The sequence below is a fragment of the Carettochelys insculpta genome, chromosome 11 (genome assembly GCF_033958435.1).
Source record: "Carettochelys insculpta isolate YL-2023 chromosome 11, ASM3395843v1, whole genome shotgun sequence".
NCBI classification, from domain to species: Eukaryota; Metazoa; Chordata; order Testudines; family Carettochelyidae; genus Carettochelys; species Carettochelys insculpta.
This window is the reverse complement of record NC_134147.1, coordinates 43,772,146-43,793,024: the sequence shown is the minus strand read 5'-3', so window position 1 is coordinate 43,793,024 and position 20,879 is coordinate 43,772,146. Positions and strand designations below refer to the sequence as shown.

Sequence of the window (20,879 nt, the reverse complement as noted above, 5' to 3'; positions counted from 1 at the left end):
CGCTTCCTCCTGCATTTCTTTCAAAAGTCCCATTGTTCGGTGAGCATCTGGTCCTGATCTCAGCCTATTCGTGCCCATTGACCCCTCTTTTCATAGCACACCCGTTCACGAATGGGCCTCACGTAAAGCCTGCTTGATGAATTAAAAAGCAGCACTAGCCATCTGTCCTCCCGGGTTGGGCTACTCCTCCCTCCCCCACTGCTTCCCTAACCCCCTCTGTTAGGCACATAACCCGAAGCTGATAGACCTCTGGGTTTGCGCAGTAAACACAGACGCAGCTCCATACTTGCTGCTTCGTAATTTATTACACTAGCATCCAGGGGAAAAAATATATTAGAATGTTCTCACTTGCCTGAGTCCTTTGAAATTCAAGCGCAGACACAAGATTAATCCTTCCTCTGAGAAGTCTTGTCTTAAAGTCGTGCTATGTAATGATCCTCAGCACTGCAGCGGAGGGGAATACAAAATGCAGAGATCCTAAACAGGGGGAGGACAAGGCTTTCTTACATCAGGGTTTCTGCCACATGACAAAAGGTCTGAGAGGAAAGAATAAGCTGGCAGGAGCAGGTGACAGTGAAAAGGGAAAACGCAGAACCCTGCCTTTTATATTACTGGTGACATTTCTAACACATGACGACAATTTCCATCGGTATTTAAGCTGGGAGTGTGAGAAAAGAGCGTTACATCATGACTCCTCGATTGGAGGGTTATGGAAGAAGTAGAACAGAGGGATTAAAAAGCACCTGTGTAGGTTGGAAATCTGAAATACCAGGAGACAGATTCTCTCTCTCTCCTATTTCATTCATCTATCACTTTCACCAGAACCATGCCCAGGGAAGTGGCAAAATGGTACTGTCCTCCTTTGCAAGGCAGCAGAATGAGGGGGAAATTATTATATATAATCTGTCTCCCATGCTACAGGAAATCAGGTACTTGGTTTTCACCAGGCATTCCCAGACAAAATAGAAGAGTGTGTCCCTCTCCTTCTGCAGCCGTCTTAAGTATCCAGCCCCGCACTGACTTCCCTCCCTCTTAAATCTGCCGGCAATTTCAGTGCAACACCAAGCTCCTCTCTTTCAAGCTTAGCATATGTCTGCATGTTTTAAACAGTAAACATCAAGAGTAGAGGCCAGAAGATATTTTGGGGTGAGTGAGATACTATTTTGACTGCTTCAGTGCCAGCAGGTAGGTGTGTGTCTGGGACTCTCTCAGCACTTCCCAGGAAATCATACTGCGTGGGAGAGAGACAAAAATCCTAGGGGATTTCAGCTTCACAAGGAAGTCTACCTGTTCACAGCTCAAAGGCTGCTTTGCAGGGCTAGCCCTTAGCCTAGGCAGGGATCCTATTCGTGTTGAAGAGGTTGTGTCTCTCACCTGGGCCAGGCATGAATTCAGAGTGCTACAGAAGCAGGTTGTCATGTCCCAACCAGAAGGAAGTATGGTGTCCTCAGGTGATCCCACTGGGCAAGCACAGCATGGCATTCATGGCCCACCTGCTTACATACAGGGTCAAGCTCTCTTCTCCTGCACCTTTGTCACCTGACTTTTGCCAGACGAGAGAGATCAATATTATCTAGCAGCATGACCAACACTTGTACTGCTTACTGAGTTCTTAGACGACATTTAGGGATAAATTACAGATAAGTAACAGCACAGAAAACTGAGAGCCAGGACTGGTGGCTGTAAACAAAATTTATGGGGCCATGGGAATGTTGGCCACATCCATGATAAGTGGTCGTCCAGCTAACCAAAATCATGCTGGATTACAAATGTTGCCAGACAAGAGAGTTCCAGATTAGAGAGGTTCAACCTGGATACCAGTGAAGGTCCTAAATCAAGGCTAGACAGACAGAACTTTGACCAAGAGAACTGCTGCAACAGTATGGCTTTGTGGATATAGATCAGTAGGAGGAAATAAGCGAAGTAGAGGAGAACTGCTTTCTTCCAAAGACGACCCCATTTTGCTGACAATTACCCCACCAGCCTCGAATAGACTCTATGCTACACAAATATCTGTGACCACACAGCCTGGCACATGCAATCGGAAAACCATCTGCTTTAGCAAGCAAACGTTTTAAACTACATATGCATCTACTCTCTGCTGTTCATAACATACCTTTCTATGGTTCTTGACTTTTGCAGGCCAAGACCTGTCCATCTGTTGTGTGTGTGTGTGCGCGCGTGTGTGTGTGCGCGCTCACGTGCATGCACAACGTCAGAAAAACAGTATATCCTTTCATCTCACTGCATTACTGACATACAGACACCAGCAAGACAACCCCCCTGAGAGTGGCTGCAGAAGGATGTGAATGTATCCTGACCCCAAACTTCACTTGAACTAATACACAATGCCAGAAGTTTGAGTGTATAATGTTACCAACTGAGCCCTAGGTCAACTTTAAGACAAAATCACATTAAATGAAAAATAAGAGAGACAGGCTGGGAGAACAGCTTTATTACACACATTTTTCAGGTCATTTTAGGTTTAGAGGAACATGAAAAAAATTCAGAGCCCTGAACAAGCCTCCGTGCCAGCTTTCTGGCCTTTTATGAGTTTCTTGTAGAGAAAAAAAAACAACCTTCTGTCAAGATTCACTTCTCATAGATCTTTCAACAACAGTCGTACTATATTTAATGTGGGTAAGTGTAAGGTAATGCACATTGGCAAAAATAACCCCAATTATACATACAATATGATGGGGGCAAATTTAGCTACAACAGATCAGGAAAGGGATCTTGGAATTATAGTGGATAGTTCTCTGAAAACATCCACGCAGTGTGCAGCGGCAGTCAGTAAAGCAAATAGGATGTTAGGAATAATTAAAAAAGGGATAGAAAATAAGACGAAGAATATCTTACTTCCCCTATATAAAACTGTGGTACGCCCACATCTTGAGTACTGCATGCAGATGTGGTCTCCTCACTTCAAAAAAGATATATTTTTATTCCTTCCCCTCACCACACAAAATGAAAACTTTTGCAAAAGCAAATTTAAAATGCTCTCACGGCAGATCATGCTTCAATTCGGCAGCACTGGAGTGGAAACTCTGTGAATAAGTCGTTTCATAAAAAGAAACAAATGGAGCATTTTACCCACCTGCCCCTTTAAGGGCAGCTTCCCAATCATCTATGAAAACTCTTCCATGTGATTGGGAAAAAAACAGAGTCTGTAACAATATAATTACTTGTTTTCATTAGAGGTTTCAAGGCTTTTTTTCGTCCTAAAAAACCACCAACCCCCACTTCTGCCCCCGCCACACACATACACACACAAACACACAAAATCAAATGAAAACTTCTGTTTCCATGTTATGAAAGCAAGCTCCAAAATAATCAATTGCTCACAGGCCCTGTGTTGTTTAACAAAAGCTGGAGAATATTTTCTAAGTCTTGAGTGTTTTGCTAGTCTTTAAATATAACATGGGAAGAGCTTTCCACCGGATATCACCCTTTCTTTTACAGTTGTGTTGAATGGTGTGGGAGGGATAGCTCAGTGGTTTGAGCACTGGCCTGGTAAACCCCGTCTTGTGAGCTCAATCCTTGAGGAGGGCCATCTGGGACAAATTGATTGGGAGAAAAAAAAAAAAGTCTATCTATAAGGGTTGATAGGTCTTGCAGTTAGACAGGGGACTGGACTCGATCTCTGAAGGTCCTTTCCAGTTTTATGAGACAGGTGATTATTTCTTATGGAAAATGTGTTCATTATCACTGAAAGAGGTACAACACTATGGCTATGTCTACACTAGAAGCATCTGTCGTTTCTGCTGAGAGTGCAGCTACGCACCAAAGCAGATAGGCAGAGCAATCTGCTCAGTGGCCAGAGGGCAGCCAGACTGCCTTGCCCTCTGTCGATACAACAGCTGACCAGAAGCTCTGCAAACAGGGCTGCCCAGTCAACTCTGTTAACAGAAGCACTATTCCTCACACATTCAAGGGATAACACTGTCGAGACAAATGCCGAGTTCTGTCAAGACTCTGTTGACAGACTATTTTATGTGCACAGACACCCCCTGAATTCTGTCAAGAGAAGACAAAACCTCTCTAGTATAGACACAGCCTAAGACAAATAGTTGGGGTTCAAACCAACAAGGTTCTGAGCACTCAGCTACTCCTGAATTGTATGGATTCCACATTCGCAGTATCAGACCCTTTATATGTGTACATTCTAAGTGTTACTTTTAGCACCAAACCTTAAAAAAAAAAAATGCCCACTAAGGCTACGTCTAGACTACAACAATCTTTCGAAAGAAGTTCTTCCGGAAGATCACTTCCAAAATAACTTTTCGAAAGAATGTGTCCACACCCAAAAAAGCAGACTGAAAGATCTAGCCGCTCTTTTGATGGACAGTGTCCACACAGCCCCCGCTCCTTCGAAAGAATGGGCCAGAGATCGAAAAATCCGGTGCCATGTGAACTGCTTTTTCGAAAAAAGGGCCCACAGAGCATCTACACACGCTTCCCTCCCTCCCTGAAAGAAGCTTTAGAAAAAAGCTGCTCTTCCTGGTCTGGGCGCAGAAGAGGGCTTCCATAAGAACCACCACATTCTTTCAATTTTGGACCGAAAGAGCACCATTTGTGCACAGACACTCTGCGTGTTCTTTCAAAAAAGGGCCAGATTTTCTGAAAAAACTTGCTAGTGTAGACGCAGCCTAACAGAAAGGCATATTTAATCCACATGGCTCTCTAAAGTACAACAAAATAAACATAGATCACCCATCCAAAATTACTGCAATAATACAGTTAACCGTTTTGTCATATGCCAAAGAATTCTATACCTTTTCTTCTGCAGAAAGTCCAAGGAAAGTTATAAATCATTTCAGTATGTCAACAGAGATCTTGTCTTGTCCTTATGGCAAACCCACCTTCCTACCATGAAACAAGAGCATCTTGAGAAGAGATTTTACAGCTGGGTTTTAATTCAAATAGGCTGGAAGTGTGAGATAGAGCACTCTTTTGGGTAGGAGTGAACTCCTCTCACAGGTCCCCTAGTCTTTTCATCAGTATGCTTTGGAACCAATTCATTTACCATGTGGGAGCAGCAAATGGAGAGCAAACTGTGAATTCACATAAATGTGAACTCAGCAAGTTGTGGAAATAAAACACAGATGGGTGCACTTTAGATTAAGGGTCAGTGTTTTACCATCGCTTTCCACTTTTGCAATCTGATAGGTGATGTATCGCAAGCACCTCCTTCTTTAGACAGGACTCAAATTAAACCATGAATCACTAAAAAAAACATACAAGCAAGCAATATGTCAAAGTCTCCATGCCAATCAGAAGAATATACAGTTTCTTTGCTATGTTGCAGCTCATGGTTTCTGCCCCCTTTACAAGTAACATAGGAAGTGGATGTAGTTTGCACATGAGGAAATATAGCTGAAAAAGTCTGTTCATGTTCAAAATTGTACATGTTGAAGTGTTACTTTCTGCTGCTATAGTCCATCAGGTTCTGTCCAAAGGCCAGCTGTCAAACATACTTGGTTCCATAAAATCCACTTTGGGACTTACCTAGGTTATCGTGAACCTCAGCATGCTCCAGCAGGCAGCTCAAGGCCTCCTACCTCTTACATCTGTTAGCAGAAGCCAAGAACACTATCACCTCTAAGACCCGCATCCCACACCAACCAGCATGGAGCACTAGGCACTTGACTACCTATGGAACTACAGATCTGCGTTCCCTGTAAGGTGAGCGCTCAGGTTGCTGCACAGGAAAGATTCAGGTGCAACCCAGATGATTAGCAGGGTGCCCTCAGCCAGCCACAGGGGACAGCATGTGTTTCTATTGGCGATGCACCTCCCCACATGACTTGATGCACAAATAAAATTTATTCTGCCAACGGATGGAAAAAATTAGATAGAATGCTGCTGCAGACTGTATTTGTATGACCAGATGAATGTTGGATTAACTAAATCACAATTAATAACAAAGACATTCATAATCATTTACCCAGTGAAGTGAATTGCTACCTGAAGGCCAAGGCCTCTCTCAAGGAAATAATTCTTGGAAGAAGTTCAGTTACAGAAGAAACAAAATATAAGCACTGATGAGATAACAGAAGATTTGAATAATGTTTCTATAGAAACTTGAAGAGGTACTGAATGGCATATAGTACCTGAAAGATGGAAATCACCTTCAAAATATGTTGTAATTTGTTTATCAGACCACAGTTTAAAGAGGGAGAAAATCTAAGACAAATAAAATATTAATATAATAAAATATAAAAATAAAATATTCAATATTCAGTATCATTTTAATGGTACTGTCCATGATCTTTAATGCTGGCAAATTATAAAATAGCTATCAAACTTGGTCTCTTGCATAGTTAGTTACAAAATATCCTATCAGCAATTTTTTCTATAAAACTAAGCATTTTGAGAGCAGCACAAGAGGGGGCTAACATTACAAGACACTGTGGTGAAACTGATTTTAAAAATACACAAATAATAAAATGAACAAAATATTAACCAATATTATGGAGACAGCATATTTCTCCAAGATCCCAGTCCCACGCTGCTGGGTCTTGTCTTCTTATTCCAGTGCTTTTATTAACAGGAGCATTCCATAAGAAGTCTGAATATATCTGTGGTTTTAATTCAAGCCCCAGTAGCTGGCAGAAAGAGATTCTATGACAACGTCAAGGTGTTTTTTAAGTTTCCAGTATTCACAAAGAGAAAACGAGTACTCCTTAAAGCTCCAACGATCAGTCAAAGAAAAATAACCCAAAATCATTTTTAAAAGCCTGGTTTTAAGTCAGTTTCCTAATTTGGGGTGGAATCTTTGGGTGCTAGGTATTAACAGTGCTGCATTTATATCCCCCTCTTCTGTCCATCTCCACGACTTGAAAAGAAGTCTAGACGGGCAGGAATTGGTTTGTTTTGAAGTACTTGTATGTCCTTTGATTCTTAGGAACTATGAACAGGATCCAAGTGCTGCAAAGAATAGCTGAGTAATTTTGCACACGTGGCTATTCCATCATGTTGGATAAAGTAGACGGGTAGGGTTTACGTAGCTTTTTCCAACCACTTTAGACATAATGGTATGTAAGACAGCTAAATTTTGTACACTAAACCTCGATATAAGGGACTAATGGGGGGAAGGTTGTCTGCTGTTACCAAAAGTCCATTACATGCAAGGGCTTACCTGCCCATCCACCCCCGCCCAGGCTCCACCAGCCCCAGTGTTCCCCTTCCCCTGCAAACCCCCCTGCCTTCCGCCACTCACCGGAGTAGCTGCTGGACCCCTCCGTGTCGCTGGAGGCACCCAGCAGTGCAGCAGGAGGTGCCATGACACAGAGCCTGAGCCACTCTGCCGCTTGCGGCTGGAGGGACCACAGCATAGCCTGGAGGAGTTGCCGCCTCAGGCCCCATGTACACTTGGCAGCTTGGGCACAGGAGGTGGCAGCTCCTCCAGGCTGCACCAGGGTATGTCCTTTAACTATTTTTTTTTTTTTTTTTGGAGGGGAGAGGAGGAGGAATTTATGGATCCCATCAGACTTTAGGGATAATGGGGAGGGGGGGCAACCTGTTGTTCCCAAAGTCCACTAAATCAGGGTCTGTAAAATCGAGGTTTTACTGAATTTCACTACTAGCTTGTGAGGGAAAAGCTTCCGCATCTGTCTGCAAGTGATAAATTTGAAGTGAATTTATTTCTGACAAATAGCATTAAAAATGCAGTTAAAACTTTCTTTTAAAACCTCCTGAGGTGCAGATCATAAAGAACAAAGAGCAGCTCAGAATCCTACGGCCAGTGAAGCTCTAGGGATCACCTGCTGTCTTTTCCCCTTTTTGCTCTATGCAAACACAGCAGGTCCACACTAAAATATATGCACAGATACCTGCAAGACATTGGTATCCAGGCAATTATTTAATAATACACATCTCATTTTCAAGATGTATTATCCCTTCTAAGAGCCATTTATTCTACATTCTGATTTAAATAGTAATGTTCACGACCCTCAATGAAATAGATATGTTTGCTCTTCAACCGCTAATTAAATGTGGTCTGGGACATTACAAAGCCTTTTAAAAAGGTATCTGGGAACCACTGTTCCCCTTAAACAAATCTACTCTGGCAAGCACCCAGGAATCTCGACTTCATAACTCAAGGCCCTAATTATTCAGGAGGACATGATATATCCAGAACATGATGATTAATAAGAGATTTATTTCCCTTTCCATGAGGACAGAACTAGAAATATTTGCTGTAAGGTAGGGAGTGGGGAGACTAGCTATGGATTCAAAAAAACCCAATTAATTAATTTACAGAGAGATTACTTCTACTATGAAGCATTTGTTGAAAAAGAACCACCTTGGAACATGGAAGTTATTTCACATAAAATATGTATTCAACTTCCTCTGCACTGAAATAAAAAGATACCTCTTCACAAGAATAATACAGTGTGCCAGTCACAAAGAAGCAATAAAGGGTATATTTTACTGGAAATCAACTGTGGCAAATCTACCAAAGTCTCACCACAGTTTTCCAGTTTTTTGCTTAAGTAAATTTGAAGGGACACCTTCAAACTTGGCAGGAGCCTGCATCTATCATATCTTTTTGTTCTTCAAAGGGAACAAGCATAGCAAGAGAGAACTTGCATTCTGGGTTTTCTGCGACTTTCTGACTCCACAGCAGTATACTAATATTTCTTGGAGTGGGGGACTCTTCCAGGAACTCCGTGTTTGAACAAGTTTATCATAAAACACTCTATTATCACTAACATTTAAGCTGAGCTAAGGAATAGCTTTAAAGAATATCTGCACTCTTTTGCCTTTTCCCTTATTCTAAATACTGACCTCTCCTTCTATTAGACTGTTCCATTGTGGTGAAGCACACAGTAAATTCTACCTAATGCAATTATAAATCCTCAAGACACGTTTTGCAGTTAGAATAGAGAAACCAAACATTTTGTTGGGTGAAATGAAAACCCAGGACACATCAGCCACTGTGAAAGAAATACTTGGGGTACTGAGACATTACATGAAAAATCTAGATGCGTGTCCACTCTTTCCCAAAGAGTTTCCTATATTACCTCTGACCCAATGTCTCCCATCAACACAGTGCTCAGATTTACCATTGCTGGTCTTTATACCTTGCTGGTATGTTGTGATTCCATAGTTTAAGCTGTGAGGGTAGGTAAAAACATGGGATTACCTTTATCAACAACCCAGGTGGCTTCTGCAGTAAGCTACAGATTTCTTCTACGTTTGAAGGAGCAGTAACTGATGGGCCTTAATTTACAGGTTCTCTTTGCTTTATTGCAGATTCACAACCTTCCAATCTTTTAGGATTCACACCATGGCTCCATCTACACTACGGCTATCTGTCAACAGAAGCTAGTGTCAGACAAGATCTTTTGGCAAAACTGCTGTCAACACATCACGTTCACACACAAAAGTGGACTGAAAGAGCAATCAGCTCTGTTGACAGAGAGTGGCAAGACTGCTCAGGTGCTCTCTCGACAGAATGGCCAACCGGATGCTCAGCAAAGAGGACTGCCTGGCGAAGCGGAAGCCCTGTCTGTTGACAGAGAGCCCTCCAGAAGGTCTACACGGCTGTTGTGTTGATAGGAACGGTCCACAAAGGTGTTATTCCTTATCATAGAGAGGCAGAACACTGTCGCTGGAAGTGCCAAGTCTTGTCAAAAGACTGTCAAAAAAACTCATTTTGTGGGTAGATGCCCCGTGAGTTTTGTCGACAAAACTGGGGGGGGTTAGGGGGTTGACATATCTCTCTAGCGTAGATGTAGATGGACTTTTTAGTCCCTGTCTCTATTGCTTGACCAGCCACTATGCCTATGCCCTATGGCTGTACAAGGCAATCACATGAATCCACAGGACCCAAAATGAAATAGACAACATAAAGTAAACCATAAAATAAAAACATGTTTAAAAAAAGTAAACTGCAAACAGACAGGAAATTTCTTCCTGATCATCTTACCTAGCTCTAACTTGGTAAGGGGCACAGGAAAATCTTCAAGGCTGAAACACATACAGTCTGCATTTCTGCTTTGTCCTGTACTGCTTTTAGAGGTCCTTTGCATTTCAGTACTGTGACTCCTTGAAATAAAAAAAGCTACATCTAAACAAAAAAGGCACATGGATGGAGAAACCATGAGCTTTTGTTTCCACACCTAAAGACCATCCAATAGTTCCATTGGTTTAAAATGCATACGGGTTTAAAAGGAGAGTCCAGATGGAAAAATAGCTGATGCATCTTAGATTAAAGAGACAATGGCATATACAAATAAACTAACCTAGATAAATGTTGCTAATGCTAACATTTGCAATAATTCTCTCCTTGAAAACTTTAGTCTACAGCAGAGTATTGTGGGCGTTAGCGCTGCACAGATCAGAAATATAGTGATAAGGGTATTCTGAATGGACTAGGCTCTTTTCAATATATCTGTTGTGCAATAGCGTAGAAAAATTGTCTAGTATTAAAAAAACCTGTAATTTATACATGCTGAGTGAACATATTCAAGGACACTGAAAGAGTACACTGAAAACAGATTCAACAATACTCTCCAGAGAATGCAATAGGATAAAACTGAACTTTACATTAATAGGTGATAAGGCTACAGCGAAAATGTTGACTTTTTTGTAAACTGCTTTATAACTAGGACAAATCCCATGAAATAATTAATTACCTTTTCTGTGCTAGGGCACCTTGTCCACACTGGCATTCATCCATGTTTTCAAAGGAATGTTTTCATAATCATGGACACTGCAATTCTTTTAATTACCAGTAAGAGATGTACATGTACCCATACAATAGTAAATGCACAAAAAGGCATTTGGACAATAAGCAATGCTGCACTTCTGGAAGACTTTTGATAATTAAAAGAACATTGGCTTATATAAACTTAGGCTAACTGCTTATGAAAGGAAATAACTTGGACTTTCAGCAATTCTGTTTTTAAAAAAGAAACTTTAAAAATGAACAGCAACAAAAATAAATCAGAAAGTGCCATTCTAAGAACACTGGGAGATAACAAATATGTCTACTTATATTAAACAGACTTTTTCTATTTGATTCCAAGAATCACCTGATGCACAAAAATGGTATCATAGAAATCACAACTATCCATTTAGGGAAAAGTCTACTGAATTGGTTTTAAATCCAGACTAATTACAGACAACAAAATGGCTTGCATACATTTCGACCAGCTCATTTTTGTTGGCCTTCTTTTCTGTAAAACACTGTGGGTTTCTCTGAACTTTATTGGCTATACCTAGACATTGGCAAGCAGCTACTCTGAACGCTTTGCCGCAGACAGCCAAGAACCTGGCTCAGCTAGCCATTCCTACCAATCATCTGGAAAAGCCAATGGTGCCTAATATAGTGACTTTTCCTTTGATGGAAATAGATATCCCTCGGGGATTAGATTGTGCCAAACTCATTTTCACTTGTAAAATTATTTTAAACCTGGGCTTGACACAGTGGTTTCTACCAATTAAATGGGTACCACATACAGGAAAGAACATGCACAGATTGTAATTATTAGATAAGTTCATTCGGCTACCATGGATCCCATATACCCCAGAACGGAATGTGGCTCTCCACATTCATTTAATAATTTATCTTTGATGGAAGTCAACAATTTTTTACTTTTTTTTTTTATTGGCCTGCCTTTAAAAGTGAAAATTGCCTTTCATGGATATGAGGAACTCCCTCGGAATGCAGGCCCTCTTTCTCAAGTTTCCCCAAAATTTAAGAGAGCATGAACAAATCAGATGACTTTTGCTCTATTGTCATAGAAAGCAATAGGTTATCAGAGCTGGTTTTCTGGGATTCAAAACACTCTTGGAGATTTGGCTGCTGCATAGGACGTGACAAAAGGAGATGTAACAGACTTATCTAACCTTTAAGGAGCCAGCCAATAACCACCATTCCCCACCAAGGTGTTTATTTTGAGAAAATGACAAGTACAGAACAAAGCTGAAGAGGCCAGCATAGTTTAAAAGAACCCTTCAAGAAAAAATTGCTATGCAGAGAAGAGCCTAGATTTAAAGTTCTCTGCCCTAGGAAAGCCATCTTTCTGACCTCAGGTGTCTGTCTACAGAAAAAACATCTACAGCCTGGCTTCTTTTTAAGTCCAAGGACAAGAGGAGAAGACAAGAATAAATCCAGGGGGTAACAAAACGGAAACTAGTGCCAAATTTACGTGAACTGGGAGGTAAGTGATTACTGACCTATTAGTTAAATATTAATGATATAATGCAAGCATATTCCAGATGAACACTCTTGGAAACACTAGTTTTGAGTACAATGTGGAGGCAGGTTCTCATGTTTACTCACAACACATCATTTTTTTCACAGAGTAACTCTTTCTAGCTGTTCTTTCAGAAATGGTATAATGTCAACCAGTTGGCATAGGCCAGTGCTACTTTTGCGAGGGAAAGCAACATTTTCAGGAACAAGTCTGACAAAAATACGACAGAAGACTGACCAACCCAGGATCTCTAGCCCTGTCCAAACCCAGAGATATTCCAAGGCTAAGTCTACACTACAGACTTTTGCTGATATAGCTGTGTCACTCAGTGGCGTGAGGAGATATAACACTCTGATGGACGTGGCTATGCTGGCTTGAGTTCCCAAACATTGATGCAGTTACATACAGGTGCGAAATATTTTGCTTGAGGATAGATGAGCCTGGAATGAGCATAGATGGAGAAGAGCAAAATACTGCAGGATTAAGTTGCACACAATAGTTACAAGTATCAGAGGGGTAGCCGTGTTAGTCTGGATCTGTAGAGCAACGAAGGGTCCTGTGGCACCTTATAGACTAACAGAAAAGTTTAGAGCATGAGCTTTCGTGAGTTAACTCACTTCTTCAGATGCTGGACCAGCATCTGAAGAAGTGAGTTAACTCACGAAAGCTCATGCTCTAAACTTTTCTGTTAGTCTATAAGGTGCCACAGGACCCTTCGTTGCTCTACAATAGTTACACTGGCAAAAGTCCTCCTCGGTGTTCATAGACTGTGTTAGGGGCTGTACACACAGAGATTGTCAGGATTTATCCCAAACGACTGACAACCTACCTACAAAACAAGAGACAACAGATGGATAAAGGCAGATGGGGAAGTACAAATGAAACAATCCCGGTCAACATGATACACCATGTGCATAACAACACACCTTTTCTCTTACAGGAGACAAAGCCTTTCACCGAGTTTTGTCGGCTGGCTGGTAAACCAAAAGGTCTGCAACAATTTTAAAGTGCTGTTTGACAAACAACATGGTCAGTAAGTCCTTTATTTTTCCTGTAGAGCACATGGTACAGCACTGAATCACAAGGGTTTCTTCAGTATGGTATTAACCTCCTAGGACTTTGGGGAAAGAGCCAGTTTACACCTCCTTTCCCACTGTGCATAAATTAATCACCACTTCATTTAGTCCTTTCAATGTGTGCAACACCAAGCAAGAGGCAGTATGAGCGTGCTCAGTCTGAGTGACCTTGTGCGCTCATAGCATGTTGAACAGATAATCAGCAGGGAATTCCATTTTCCAAATACAAGACTTTATTATCTATTAGCAGTAGAGATTGGTCCAGAACTCTGGATTTACAGGTCACATGTACCAAGGAATAAGTGTATGAGCATGCAACTAGATTAATCTCTAGACCTGCAAAAAACATCCCAAACCACCATGCCCACAGCGGGTTCATTTAGATTCACACATGTGTATGTTACACATCATATAAAAATCCTATGACTGATCACCTTTCCACAGCCCACAGAGGAAGAATAAAAAGTTACCCAATTTATAGCTCAGCAAGGAAAAAGGCGTTTAATAAATAACTCTCCTTTGCAGATATTTCTGTTTGTTAAGTAATTGGAACATGATCACAGGTGTCTTTATTAACAATAGAACAAAACTCATCTCTCCCTGTTATTTTTAAAAAGGCGGAAATCACTCTCTTCCTTCCCTCACCACGGTCCCAAATCTAAATCAAAAGCATGGTAAGTTTAAATCCAAGCAATTTAACTCACAGTGAAGTTCAATAAATCTGAGGAACCAATCAACAAAGCTTTTCAAAATGTAACCTTGGCAACACAGAAAATACTTCAACCACATTTCTGTACATTTTCTTTATTGGCTGTGTCTGAAATTGGAATATAAAAGTCAAAAGGAATACCTGGACGGAAGGATATTAGCATCAGGATTCTGCAGCTACTGAGCCTAAAATTGCATTAATTCACTTTCCTAGAATGCATGTTGGTCAGTTATCCTTTAAAAACTGCAGCCATGTAAGTTACAAGCATATAGACTAATCACATTTTGGAGCGACAAAATGGAAAACAGAAGTGTTCAACAAAAGCAGCGTTTATTCACTGTACCTGCGCATAGCATTTGAAAGAGTCCCTCCCTTCCACTGACAAAGTGAGACTAATACAGCTATGATGCACAACTACTGAGTCAAAGGGTGCGTCTACACTAGGAACTAACTTCAAAGTTAACTTTGAAGTTAGGCACTACATCAAAGTAGCTGGCAGGGAGTCTACACACATTTTCCCTTACTTCGAAGAAGGCAGCCCAATTCTGAAGTCCTTACTCCATTCCTGGGAATGGAATAGTGCCCTACTTCTAACTAACTTCAAAGTACGGTGTATGTAGATGTTAAACTTTGAAGTAAGCAACTTCAAGGTTATTTTTGTAGTGTAGACACAGCCAAAGTGTTTCAAACCGTGCCACGCAATGGGATCCATTACACCAGCCAAGGATTTCATATACAGCCTTTCAGCAGGAAATGGGCATGTTATTCCAGCTACTATTACATGGGGATCATTGGCAAGTGTGGACATTTTGATAGCCACCATCACTTAATATTTCTATAAGTTTCTGCAATAGATAAATCAGCTGCTGCTCCTGTAAAGATGGGTAAGCCTCAAAAGGTTTGGCAACTCATTTAAATACCCCAAGATTCAGGTATTTGCTCACATTGTAATCCCACACCCTAGGGGAACCATCATTACTTTTCTAGTCAGCAGTGAGTACCTTCAGATTGATGGGAAGCATCTTTGCTTCTCATTTGGTCCCTGAATAAACACAGGAAATGCAAAGCAGTGAAACGTGGAGGCAGTCCCTAAACTCCTAAAAAAAACTAGGTTCAGCAGATTGAACAAATACAAATAATTTAAGTCTCCCGAATCCTTAAAGAGCAAATAATACCTTCTCCAAATGGGGGAGGAAAATCTTTGACAATACGTTTTGATTTATGACTTTCTTTTCTTTCTTTTTATCCCGTTTGACAACTGCACGAAAAGGAATGTTCAAGTCTGTTGACACCACCAACTTCTGTTGGCAAAAATCAACAAAACAAAACTCGCTACAGGGTGTTCACTTTTGCTTCCTCTGTCGACGGCTTATGTCATCATTGGAGGCACCATCATCAACAGCATCAGCAATGCAACCCACAGTGCAGTGTTCCAAGAAGGCTGAGCTGATCCCTGTGCATCTTGGGCTCCCACTGACTTCTCCCACAGCCTCCTCAGCTGCTGGGAGCAGCAGCAGAAGTAGCTCTGGGAGCGCTCCATTGTGAGGCATGTCAAAGCAGTCAGTCCCTCTTCCGTTCCCTGCCTGCTGCTGCGTTCCTAGCGCAAGGCAGACCAGGAATAGCTCAATGATTTGCTCCAAATGGAGCAGTTCTCTTAGCTGTCAGAGACTTTGCCAAGCTTTGAAAGTGGAGGGGTGCACGTCTGCAGAGCAGCAGAGATCAAAATATTGAGCAGGGTGGTCAGTCAGGCAGAAGCCAGTTCTGTCAACAAAACGAACAGCAGAGTCCACACTGGCCCTTTGTCGACAATAAACAGAGGAAAAGGGAAAAAAAAGTCTCTCGCGTGGGTGGAAGTTTTTTTGTCGCTGAAACTGGGAGTTTTTCCTCAGAAAAAGGCGCATAGTGGTGTGAATGCTCTCACTGTTTCGTCCCCAGAAGGCAGTTTCCATGGTGTCTTCCATGCGGTAAGGCTGGCGTCAACTCTGGCTGCTCTTCTCTTTCTGACGAGGTAGATGGAGTTGATGGGAGAGCACTTGGAGATTGATTTATCATATCTGAGCACACGCAATAAATCAATAGGCAGTGGATTGTTTGCTACAGCTTTGATCCGCCACTTAGTGAGGACAAGCTCTCAAGCATCAGTCAACTTGTAAATGGTACACAAACAGCAGATACATGGTAGAACTCAGATATGCAGCAAGATGAGGGGTGATTGCTCCAGAGTAGCAAGCAGCAAATCAGAACTGAGGAAGAAGTAGTTTCACTGCCAAACCCACACTTTCCCATGCTCATTCCCCATCATGTCACTTCCTTTCCTGAAAATTTCTACTTGAACCTTTCACCATCACAATGCGTTTGGGAATTACCCATCCATTTTGCACCTTATCTCGGCCAATCCACAAGCACAACTTTGTTAGCAAGAAGCCAGGCATATTACCTTCCCCACTGTCACCAACATAAAAGCCCGCTAGCCGTAAATCAAATCTCCCCTATAGCAGGGCACACCACCACTTAATGGGTACCACGAAGAAGATTTATGTTCATCACATGAACTCTACTGAGGGAATGTTTCATTACTTACAAGGCACAGCATGGCGATAAAGGTTATCTCTGATAGTCTGCTGCAGCTCATGATCTGGAGATCCTTTCTGAAACCTCTGGTTGAGATAATGCCTCAGATCTTTGTTCAGTCTACTTCCTGAAAAGAGAAAACAGCTATTTAAAAAAAGCTGCAAATAACCTCTAGTACAATACTAAAGCAAGTATGTCTGATACACGTAAGTCTCTGTCTGAGAAGAGGGTGAGTGAACCACCACCACAGGACAGAGGCCAAGAAGTGTTCCCTGTAAGTTGAGTGCTGAGACGGCTGCTTAGGTGAAATTCGGGTGCCACCAAGCTGATTAGCAGAGCACCCAGAGTGGGCATCATGTTTGTCTGATGGTGATACATATCTGCACATGCCTTGGTGCGCATAAAATTTTTTCTACTGATAGCTGGAAAAATATACAGGGACCATTCATGCCAAGTCACAATGTTTAATGTGTTCCTGGAAGGGGCTCTGATATAACAGTGCCGAAGAAAGAATAAAAACCTATGTAGCAACAGAATACATTTTTGTTCTCAAAAAAAAAAAGACGAGAAGTTCCTAGCCACCTTTATTCCCAGCAACGCAGTGAAATGAGGCAAAAGGAAATCTATTTCTTGGTGTACACAGCTAAGAGCTGCTCAGTCAGGCAATAGCAGTTCGAGACAGGCAGGAATGGCTTTCCAGTCACAGGAAAAGTTGTTCCATCCTGAATTAGCACAAACAATTTAAAATCATGAAAACATTGTGATAGTCAAAACAAAACAAAAATCAGTTAAACAAAATATTTCATTTCAGTTTAGACCTTTGCTTTATTATAATTTAAATTTCAAAATGAAGGGGCATTTGGAGTCAAAACCCAGAATTTTGTTTTAGGAAAGGTCCCAATGTCCCACTGCAGTTGAGCAGGGAGAAAAAACCCTTGGAAGCTGGTGACTTTATACAGCAAGCAGAAACAGAGGAGACCTACTGGTCCTAACTGTTGGTTGAAAAGGATGGTAGGAAAACCCTATAAGCATAAAGCAGCTCCATACAGTTTTCTAACAGAACTGTTCATATCAGAATCTTATTTCAAACTCCACTAAGTATACTATCAATAAAACTTAAACAATTTTATACGATCTTTTCCAAGCAGAATTGACAGTTTTATAAAAGGTTGCTTTTGTTATAGAGGAAGAGAAAGGTGATGAAACAGCGAAGATATTATAGCAAGGAAAATTCTGTAGTGTTAGCACAGCACATTTATAAAGAATATGAATCATATGTGGCCTTTTTTTGCCTACGCTGATGGCTATAAATCAGTACATGCATGCACTTTCTAGTAATATAGTCATTCACAGACTGGCAGGGACTTAATGTACCGTAGTTAAATCTGATTATGAAATACTTAATTGAGAAACAACCATCTCCTCTACAGTCGTAAGTACCACTACTCTATCAGAGAATTGTAGTATTAATAACTGCTCTGGGAGGCGACAAGTAGCCATCTTCATTAATCCTGCTGAATTCACTAATGAGCTTCCAGCAGGATACTACATAAGTATATATTTTTGTTATTGTTTTATCATATGCTCATTTATTTCCATCTCATGGTCAGCCAAAACCAAATATGTTCATCGCCAAAGTACCTGAAATAATTAAGCCAATACTAATTGAGAGAACATTGTATCACTATACTTTCCTTACAGGTTCTGGGACCGTCCCTCACCGTCCAGGTCAGTCAATCACCGCCAAATTTTCAAACAGCTTTCAGTTACTCTAAAGCTCAAAAAGATTTCCCACTGGATGGTTTACTTGGAGGTGGCTAACCTTCAGAGATTGACCTTCTCAATTCTGTGTGTTGGATAGTAAGGGATATTTCTCCCTCTTACTTTTAAAGGCAGATTTTGCTTGATTAATGGATGGCACCCCCTGAAATGATGAATCACTGAATTGTTCATTTTTTAATTCAGCAGCTTGTCAGTATTTTCCCCTCAGGAGCCAATGTTAAACAAGGTTATGAATAAATAAAAAATATCACAAAATATTTTGGTTATTATGTAAGAAAAAGTGTTCCCCTGAGGAGACTGTAGAGTAGGGTCCTGCAAATCAGGGGGTACGCGCTCTATGTCAGCCGATGAGATCTCCACCTTTCCTTCCTAAAACAGTTGGGGTGTGCCTGGCAAGGAGCTGTGACTGGGACATAGGTGCTTGTCCAACTCTGCCCCACCAAGCGCTCGTGCTGCAGAGCTTGTCCCACTCTGCCCCACTCCCAGGCATTTACCAGGGGGTGGGATTGAGGCACTCCCATGGAGGTGTGTGGCTGCGGAAGGGTGCTTGGCCAGCTCTGCCCTGCCAGGCACTCCTAAGGGGGAGCTTCACCTGCTCTGCCTTCCTCACCAGCGCTTACTGGGGAGTGAGGCCAGGGCACTGCTTGTCCTGCTCAGCCCTGTTCACTGGCGCTTACTGGGAAGTGGCACCAAGGTGCTCCTACCATTGAGCTTGTCCTGCTGCTGACTGGGGACCCAACGATAAGGTGGCAATATAACAATCACTCTCTGCTAACCTTGAGATCCTCCCCGAGACGCTTTCTGGGTCAGGATCCCCACAGATACAACACTGAAAAAATTTCAGATTTAAATATCTGAAATACTGAAATTCACTATTTTAAAAATCCTATGATTGTGAAATTGACCAAAACGGACAGTGAAGCTGGTAGGGCCCTAATAACAGGCTTGCAGTTTAATAGTAATTACTGAAGATGTTGTTTTCTCCCTGAGACGGCGGTAGAGAATCCAGGTCATCAATTGTATTCTGACAGAGCTTAATACCATTTGTGCTAGGATAGGTCACAGCCCGGGTACAGTGGTCTCTGATCTACATTATGTACCTCAAGTAAACAGGTTTAACGCTAGTGCATATTCTCAATTTACCTTAGTTTAAGCATGAACATAAAGACTACTGATTGCTGTTTGTAGTGGTTAATGGCTCTGAACTAGACAAGCCTGTAATTCCTCTGTGTATCACAACCCAATTCCACTCTTTGGTGAGATTACTTTTTGAGAAGCTCTGCAGCAAGTGGATTTCCTATGTTCAGATAAAGGCAGGCTCCAAACAACAGTGCCATGAAACAAGTTGAGGTTAAAAGGCTATGCTGCAGAGATAACTGTGCAAACCACCCAGAATCTCTCTCTTGAAGCTTGATGGCTATATTGAGAAAGAAAGCAAAGTTTTACAAGAGGCAAAGTTTACATTTTGGATTTGCAGGGCAAGCGTATTACTCAAGTTAGTTTGCAATATATCTGCTTCCATCCAAGGATCTCAAAGAACTCTAACAAACACAGTCAAGTTATTTTGGTTAGCAGGGAATTATTCCCAGTTATAGAAGGGGAAACTGAGGCACAAGCAGACTTGTGAATGTCACTGGCAACAGGTGAACAAAATGTATGGTCTAATTTTACTAACGTGACATTTATTTTTGACTGCCCAGCCTGGGACTTCATGACTGGAAGAGGATAATCCCACTCCTTAAAAGATGTCTCAAATTATCACCCAAACTTCGATGTGTCCCAACTCATTTTTAAAATGTTGAATCTAAATATCTTTCTTCCAAGGCTTTCTAAATATCTTTCTTCCAAAGACTAACCACTAGGACTATACTTTCCTTCGATGATCCTGAATGAAGAAGTGCCCTCATGGCTCCCACGACTTCATCCCTTAAAAAATTCACCCAGGTTCTTTGGAGAAAAAAAAAAGTTTTGCAGAAAAGTAAACCATAAACCGCATCAGTATTACTAAAATCTAATGATGGAGGGGCAGACCTGGGGTGGGGAAGGAGGAGAAAAGGGAAGAGAAATGAAAGGGAAGGACCATTTATTCTGCACATGGATGGGGAAAAAAAAAATAGAGGGAACGTTGGGCAGAATAAACTGCTGGTTCGTTCCCCACCATCAGCTGATGATGATTATTTATTATTTGAATTGTGGCAATGGCCTGGGCCCAAGTAATGGATCGGGGCACTGTTGAGGTACTTACTGTACAAATCCATTTAAAAAATGTGCAGAGGTGCAGCACCAATACAAATACACATTGTCAGCTGTGGCAGCTCTGCTAGTCAGCTGGGCAGCTCCTGAATCTCAACCACTCAAGCGCACACCTTAGAGGGAACACTGACTCTGCCAGTATTTCAGAGCTAAGGTTCTTTAGGATGCACACCCACATTTTGCTAATATCTGCAGGAATTCATATTCCACTGCTACACCTATTCAAGCAACCATTCTCATGGCTGGGTCCACTAAGCAGCAACCCATTTCAGGGCC

The 20,879-nt window shown here is 41.6% G+C and overlaps 1 protein-coding gene across 26 annotated transcripts in view; it reads right to left on the bottom strand.

The window, feature by feature from the left end:
* MAGI1 (membrane associated guanylate kinase, WW and PDZ domain containing 1) overlaps positions 1–20,879 on the bottom strand; it is a 488,573-nt gene that overhangs the window by 214,957 nt on the left and 252,737 nt on the right. For all 26 annotated transcript variants that reach the window (XM_075006137.1, XM_075006140.1, XM_075006139.1 and 23 more), the window contains exon 2: positions 16,579–16,695. In XM_075006137.1, the coding sequence (XP_074862238.1) occupies positions 16,579–16,695 (117 nt within the window). The remainder of the gene's footprint in view (positions 1–16,578; positions 16,696–20,879) is intronic.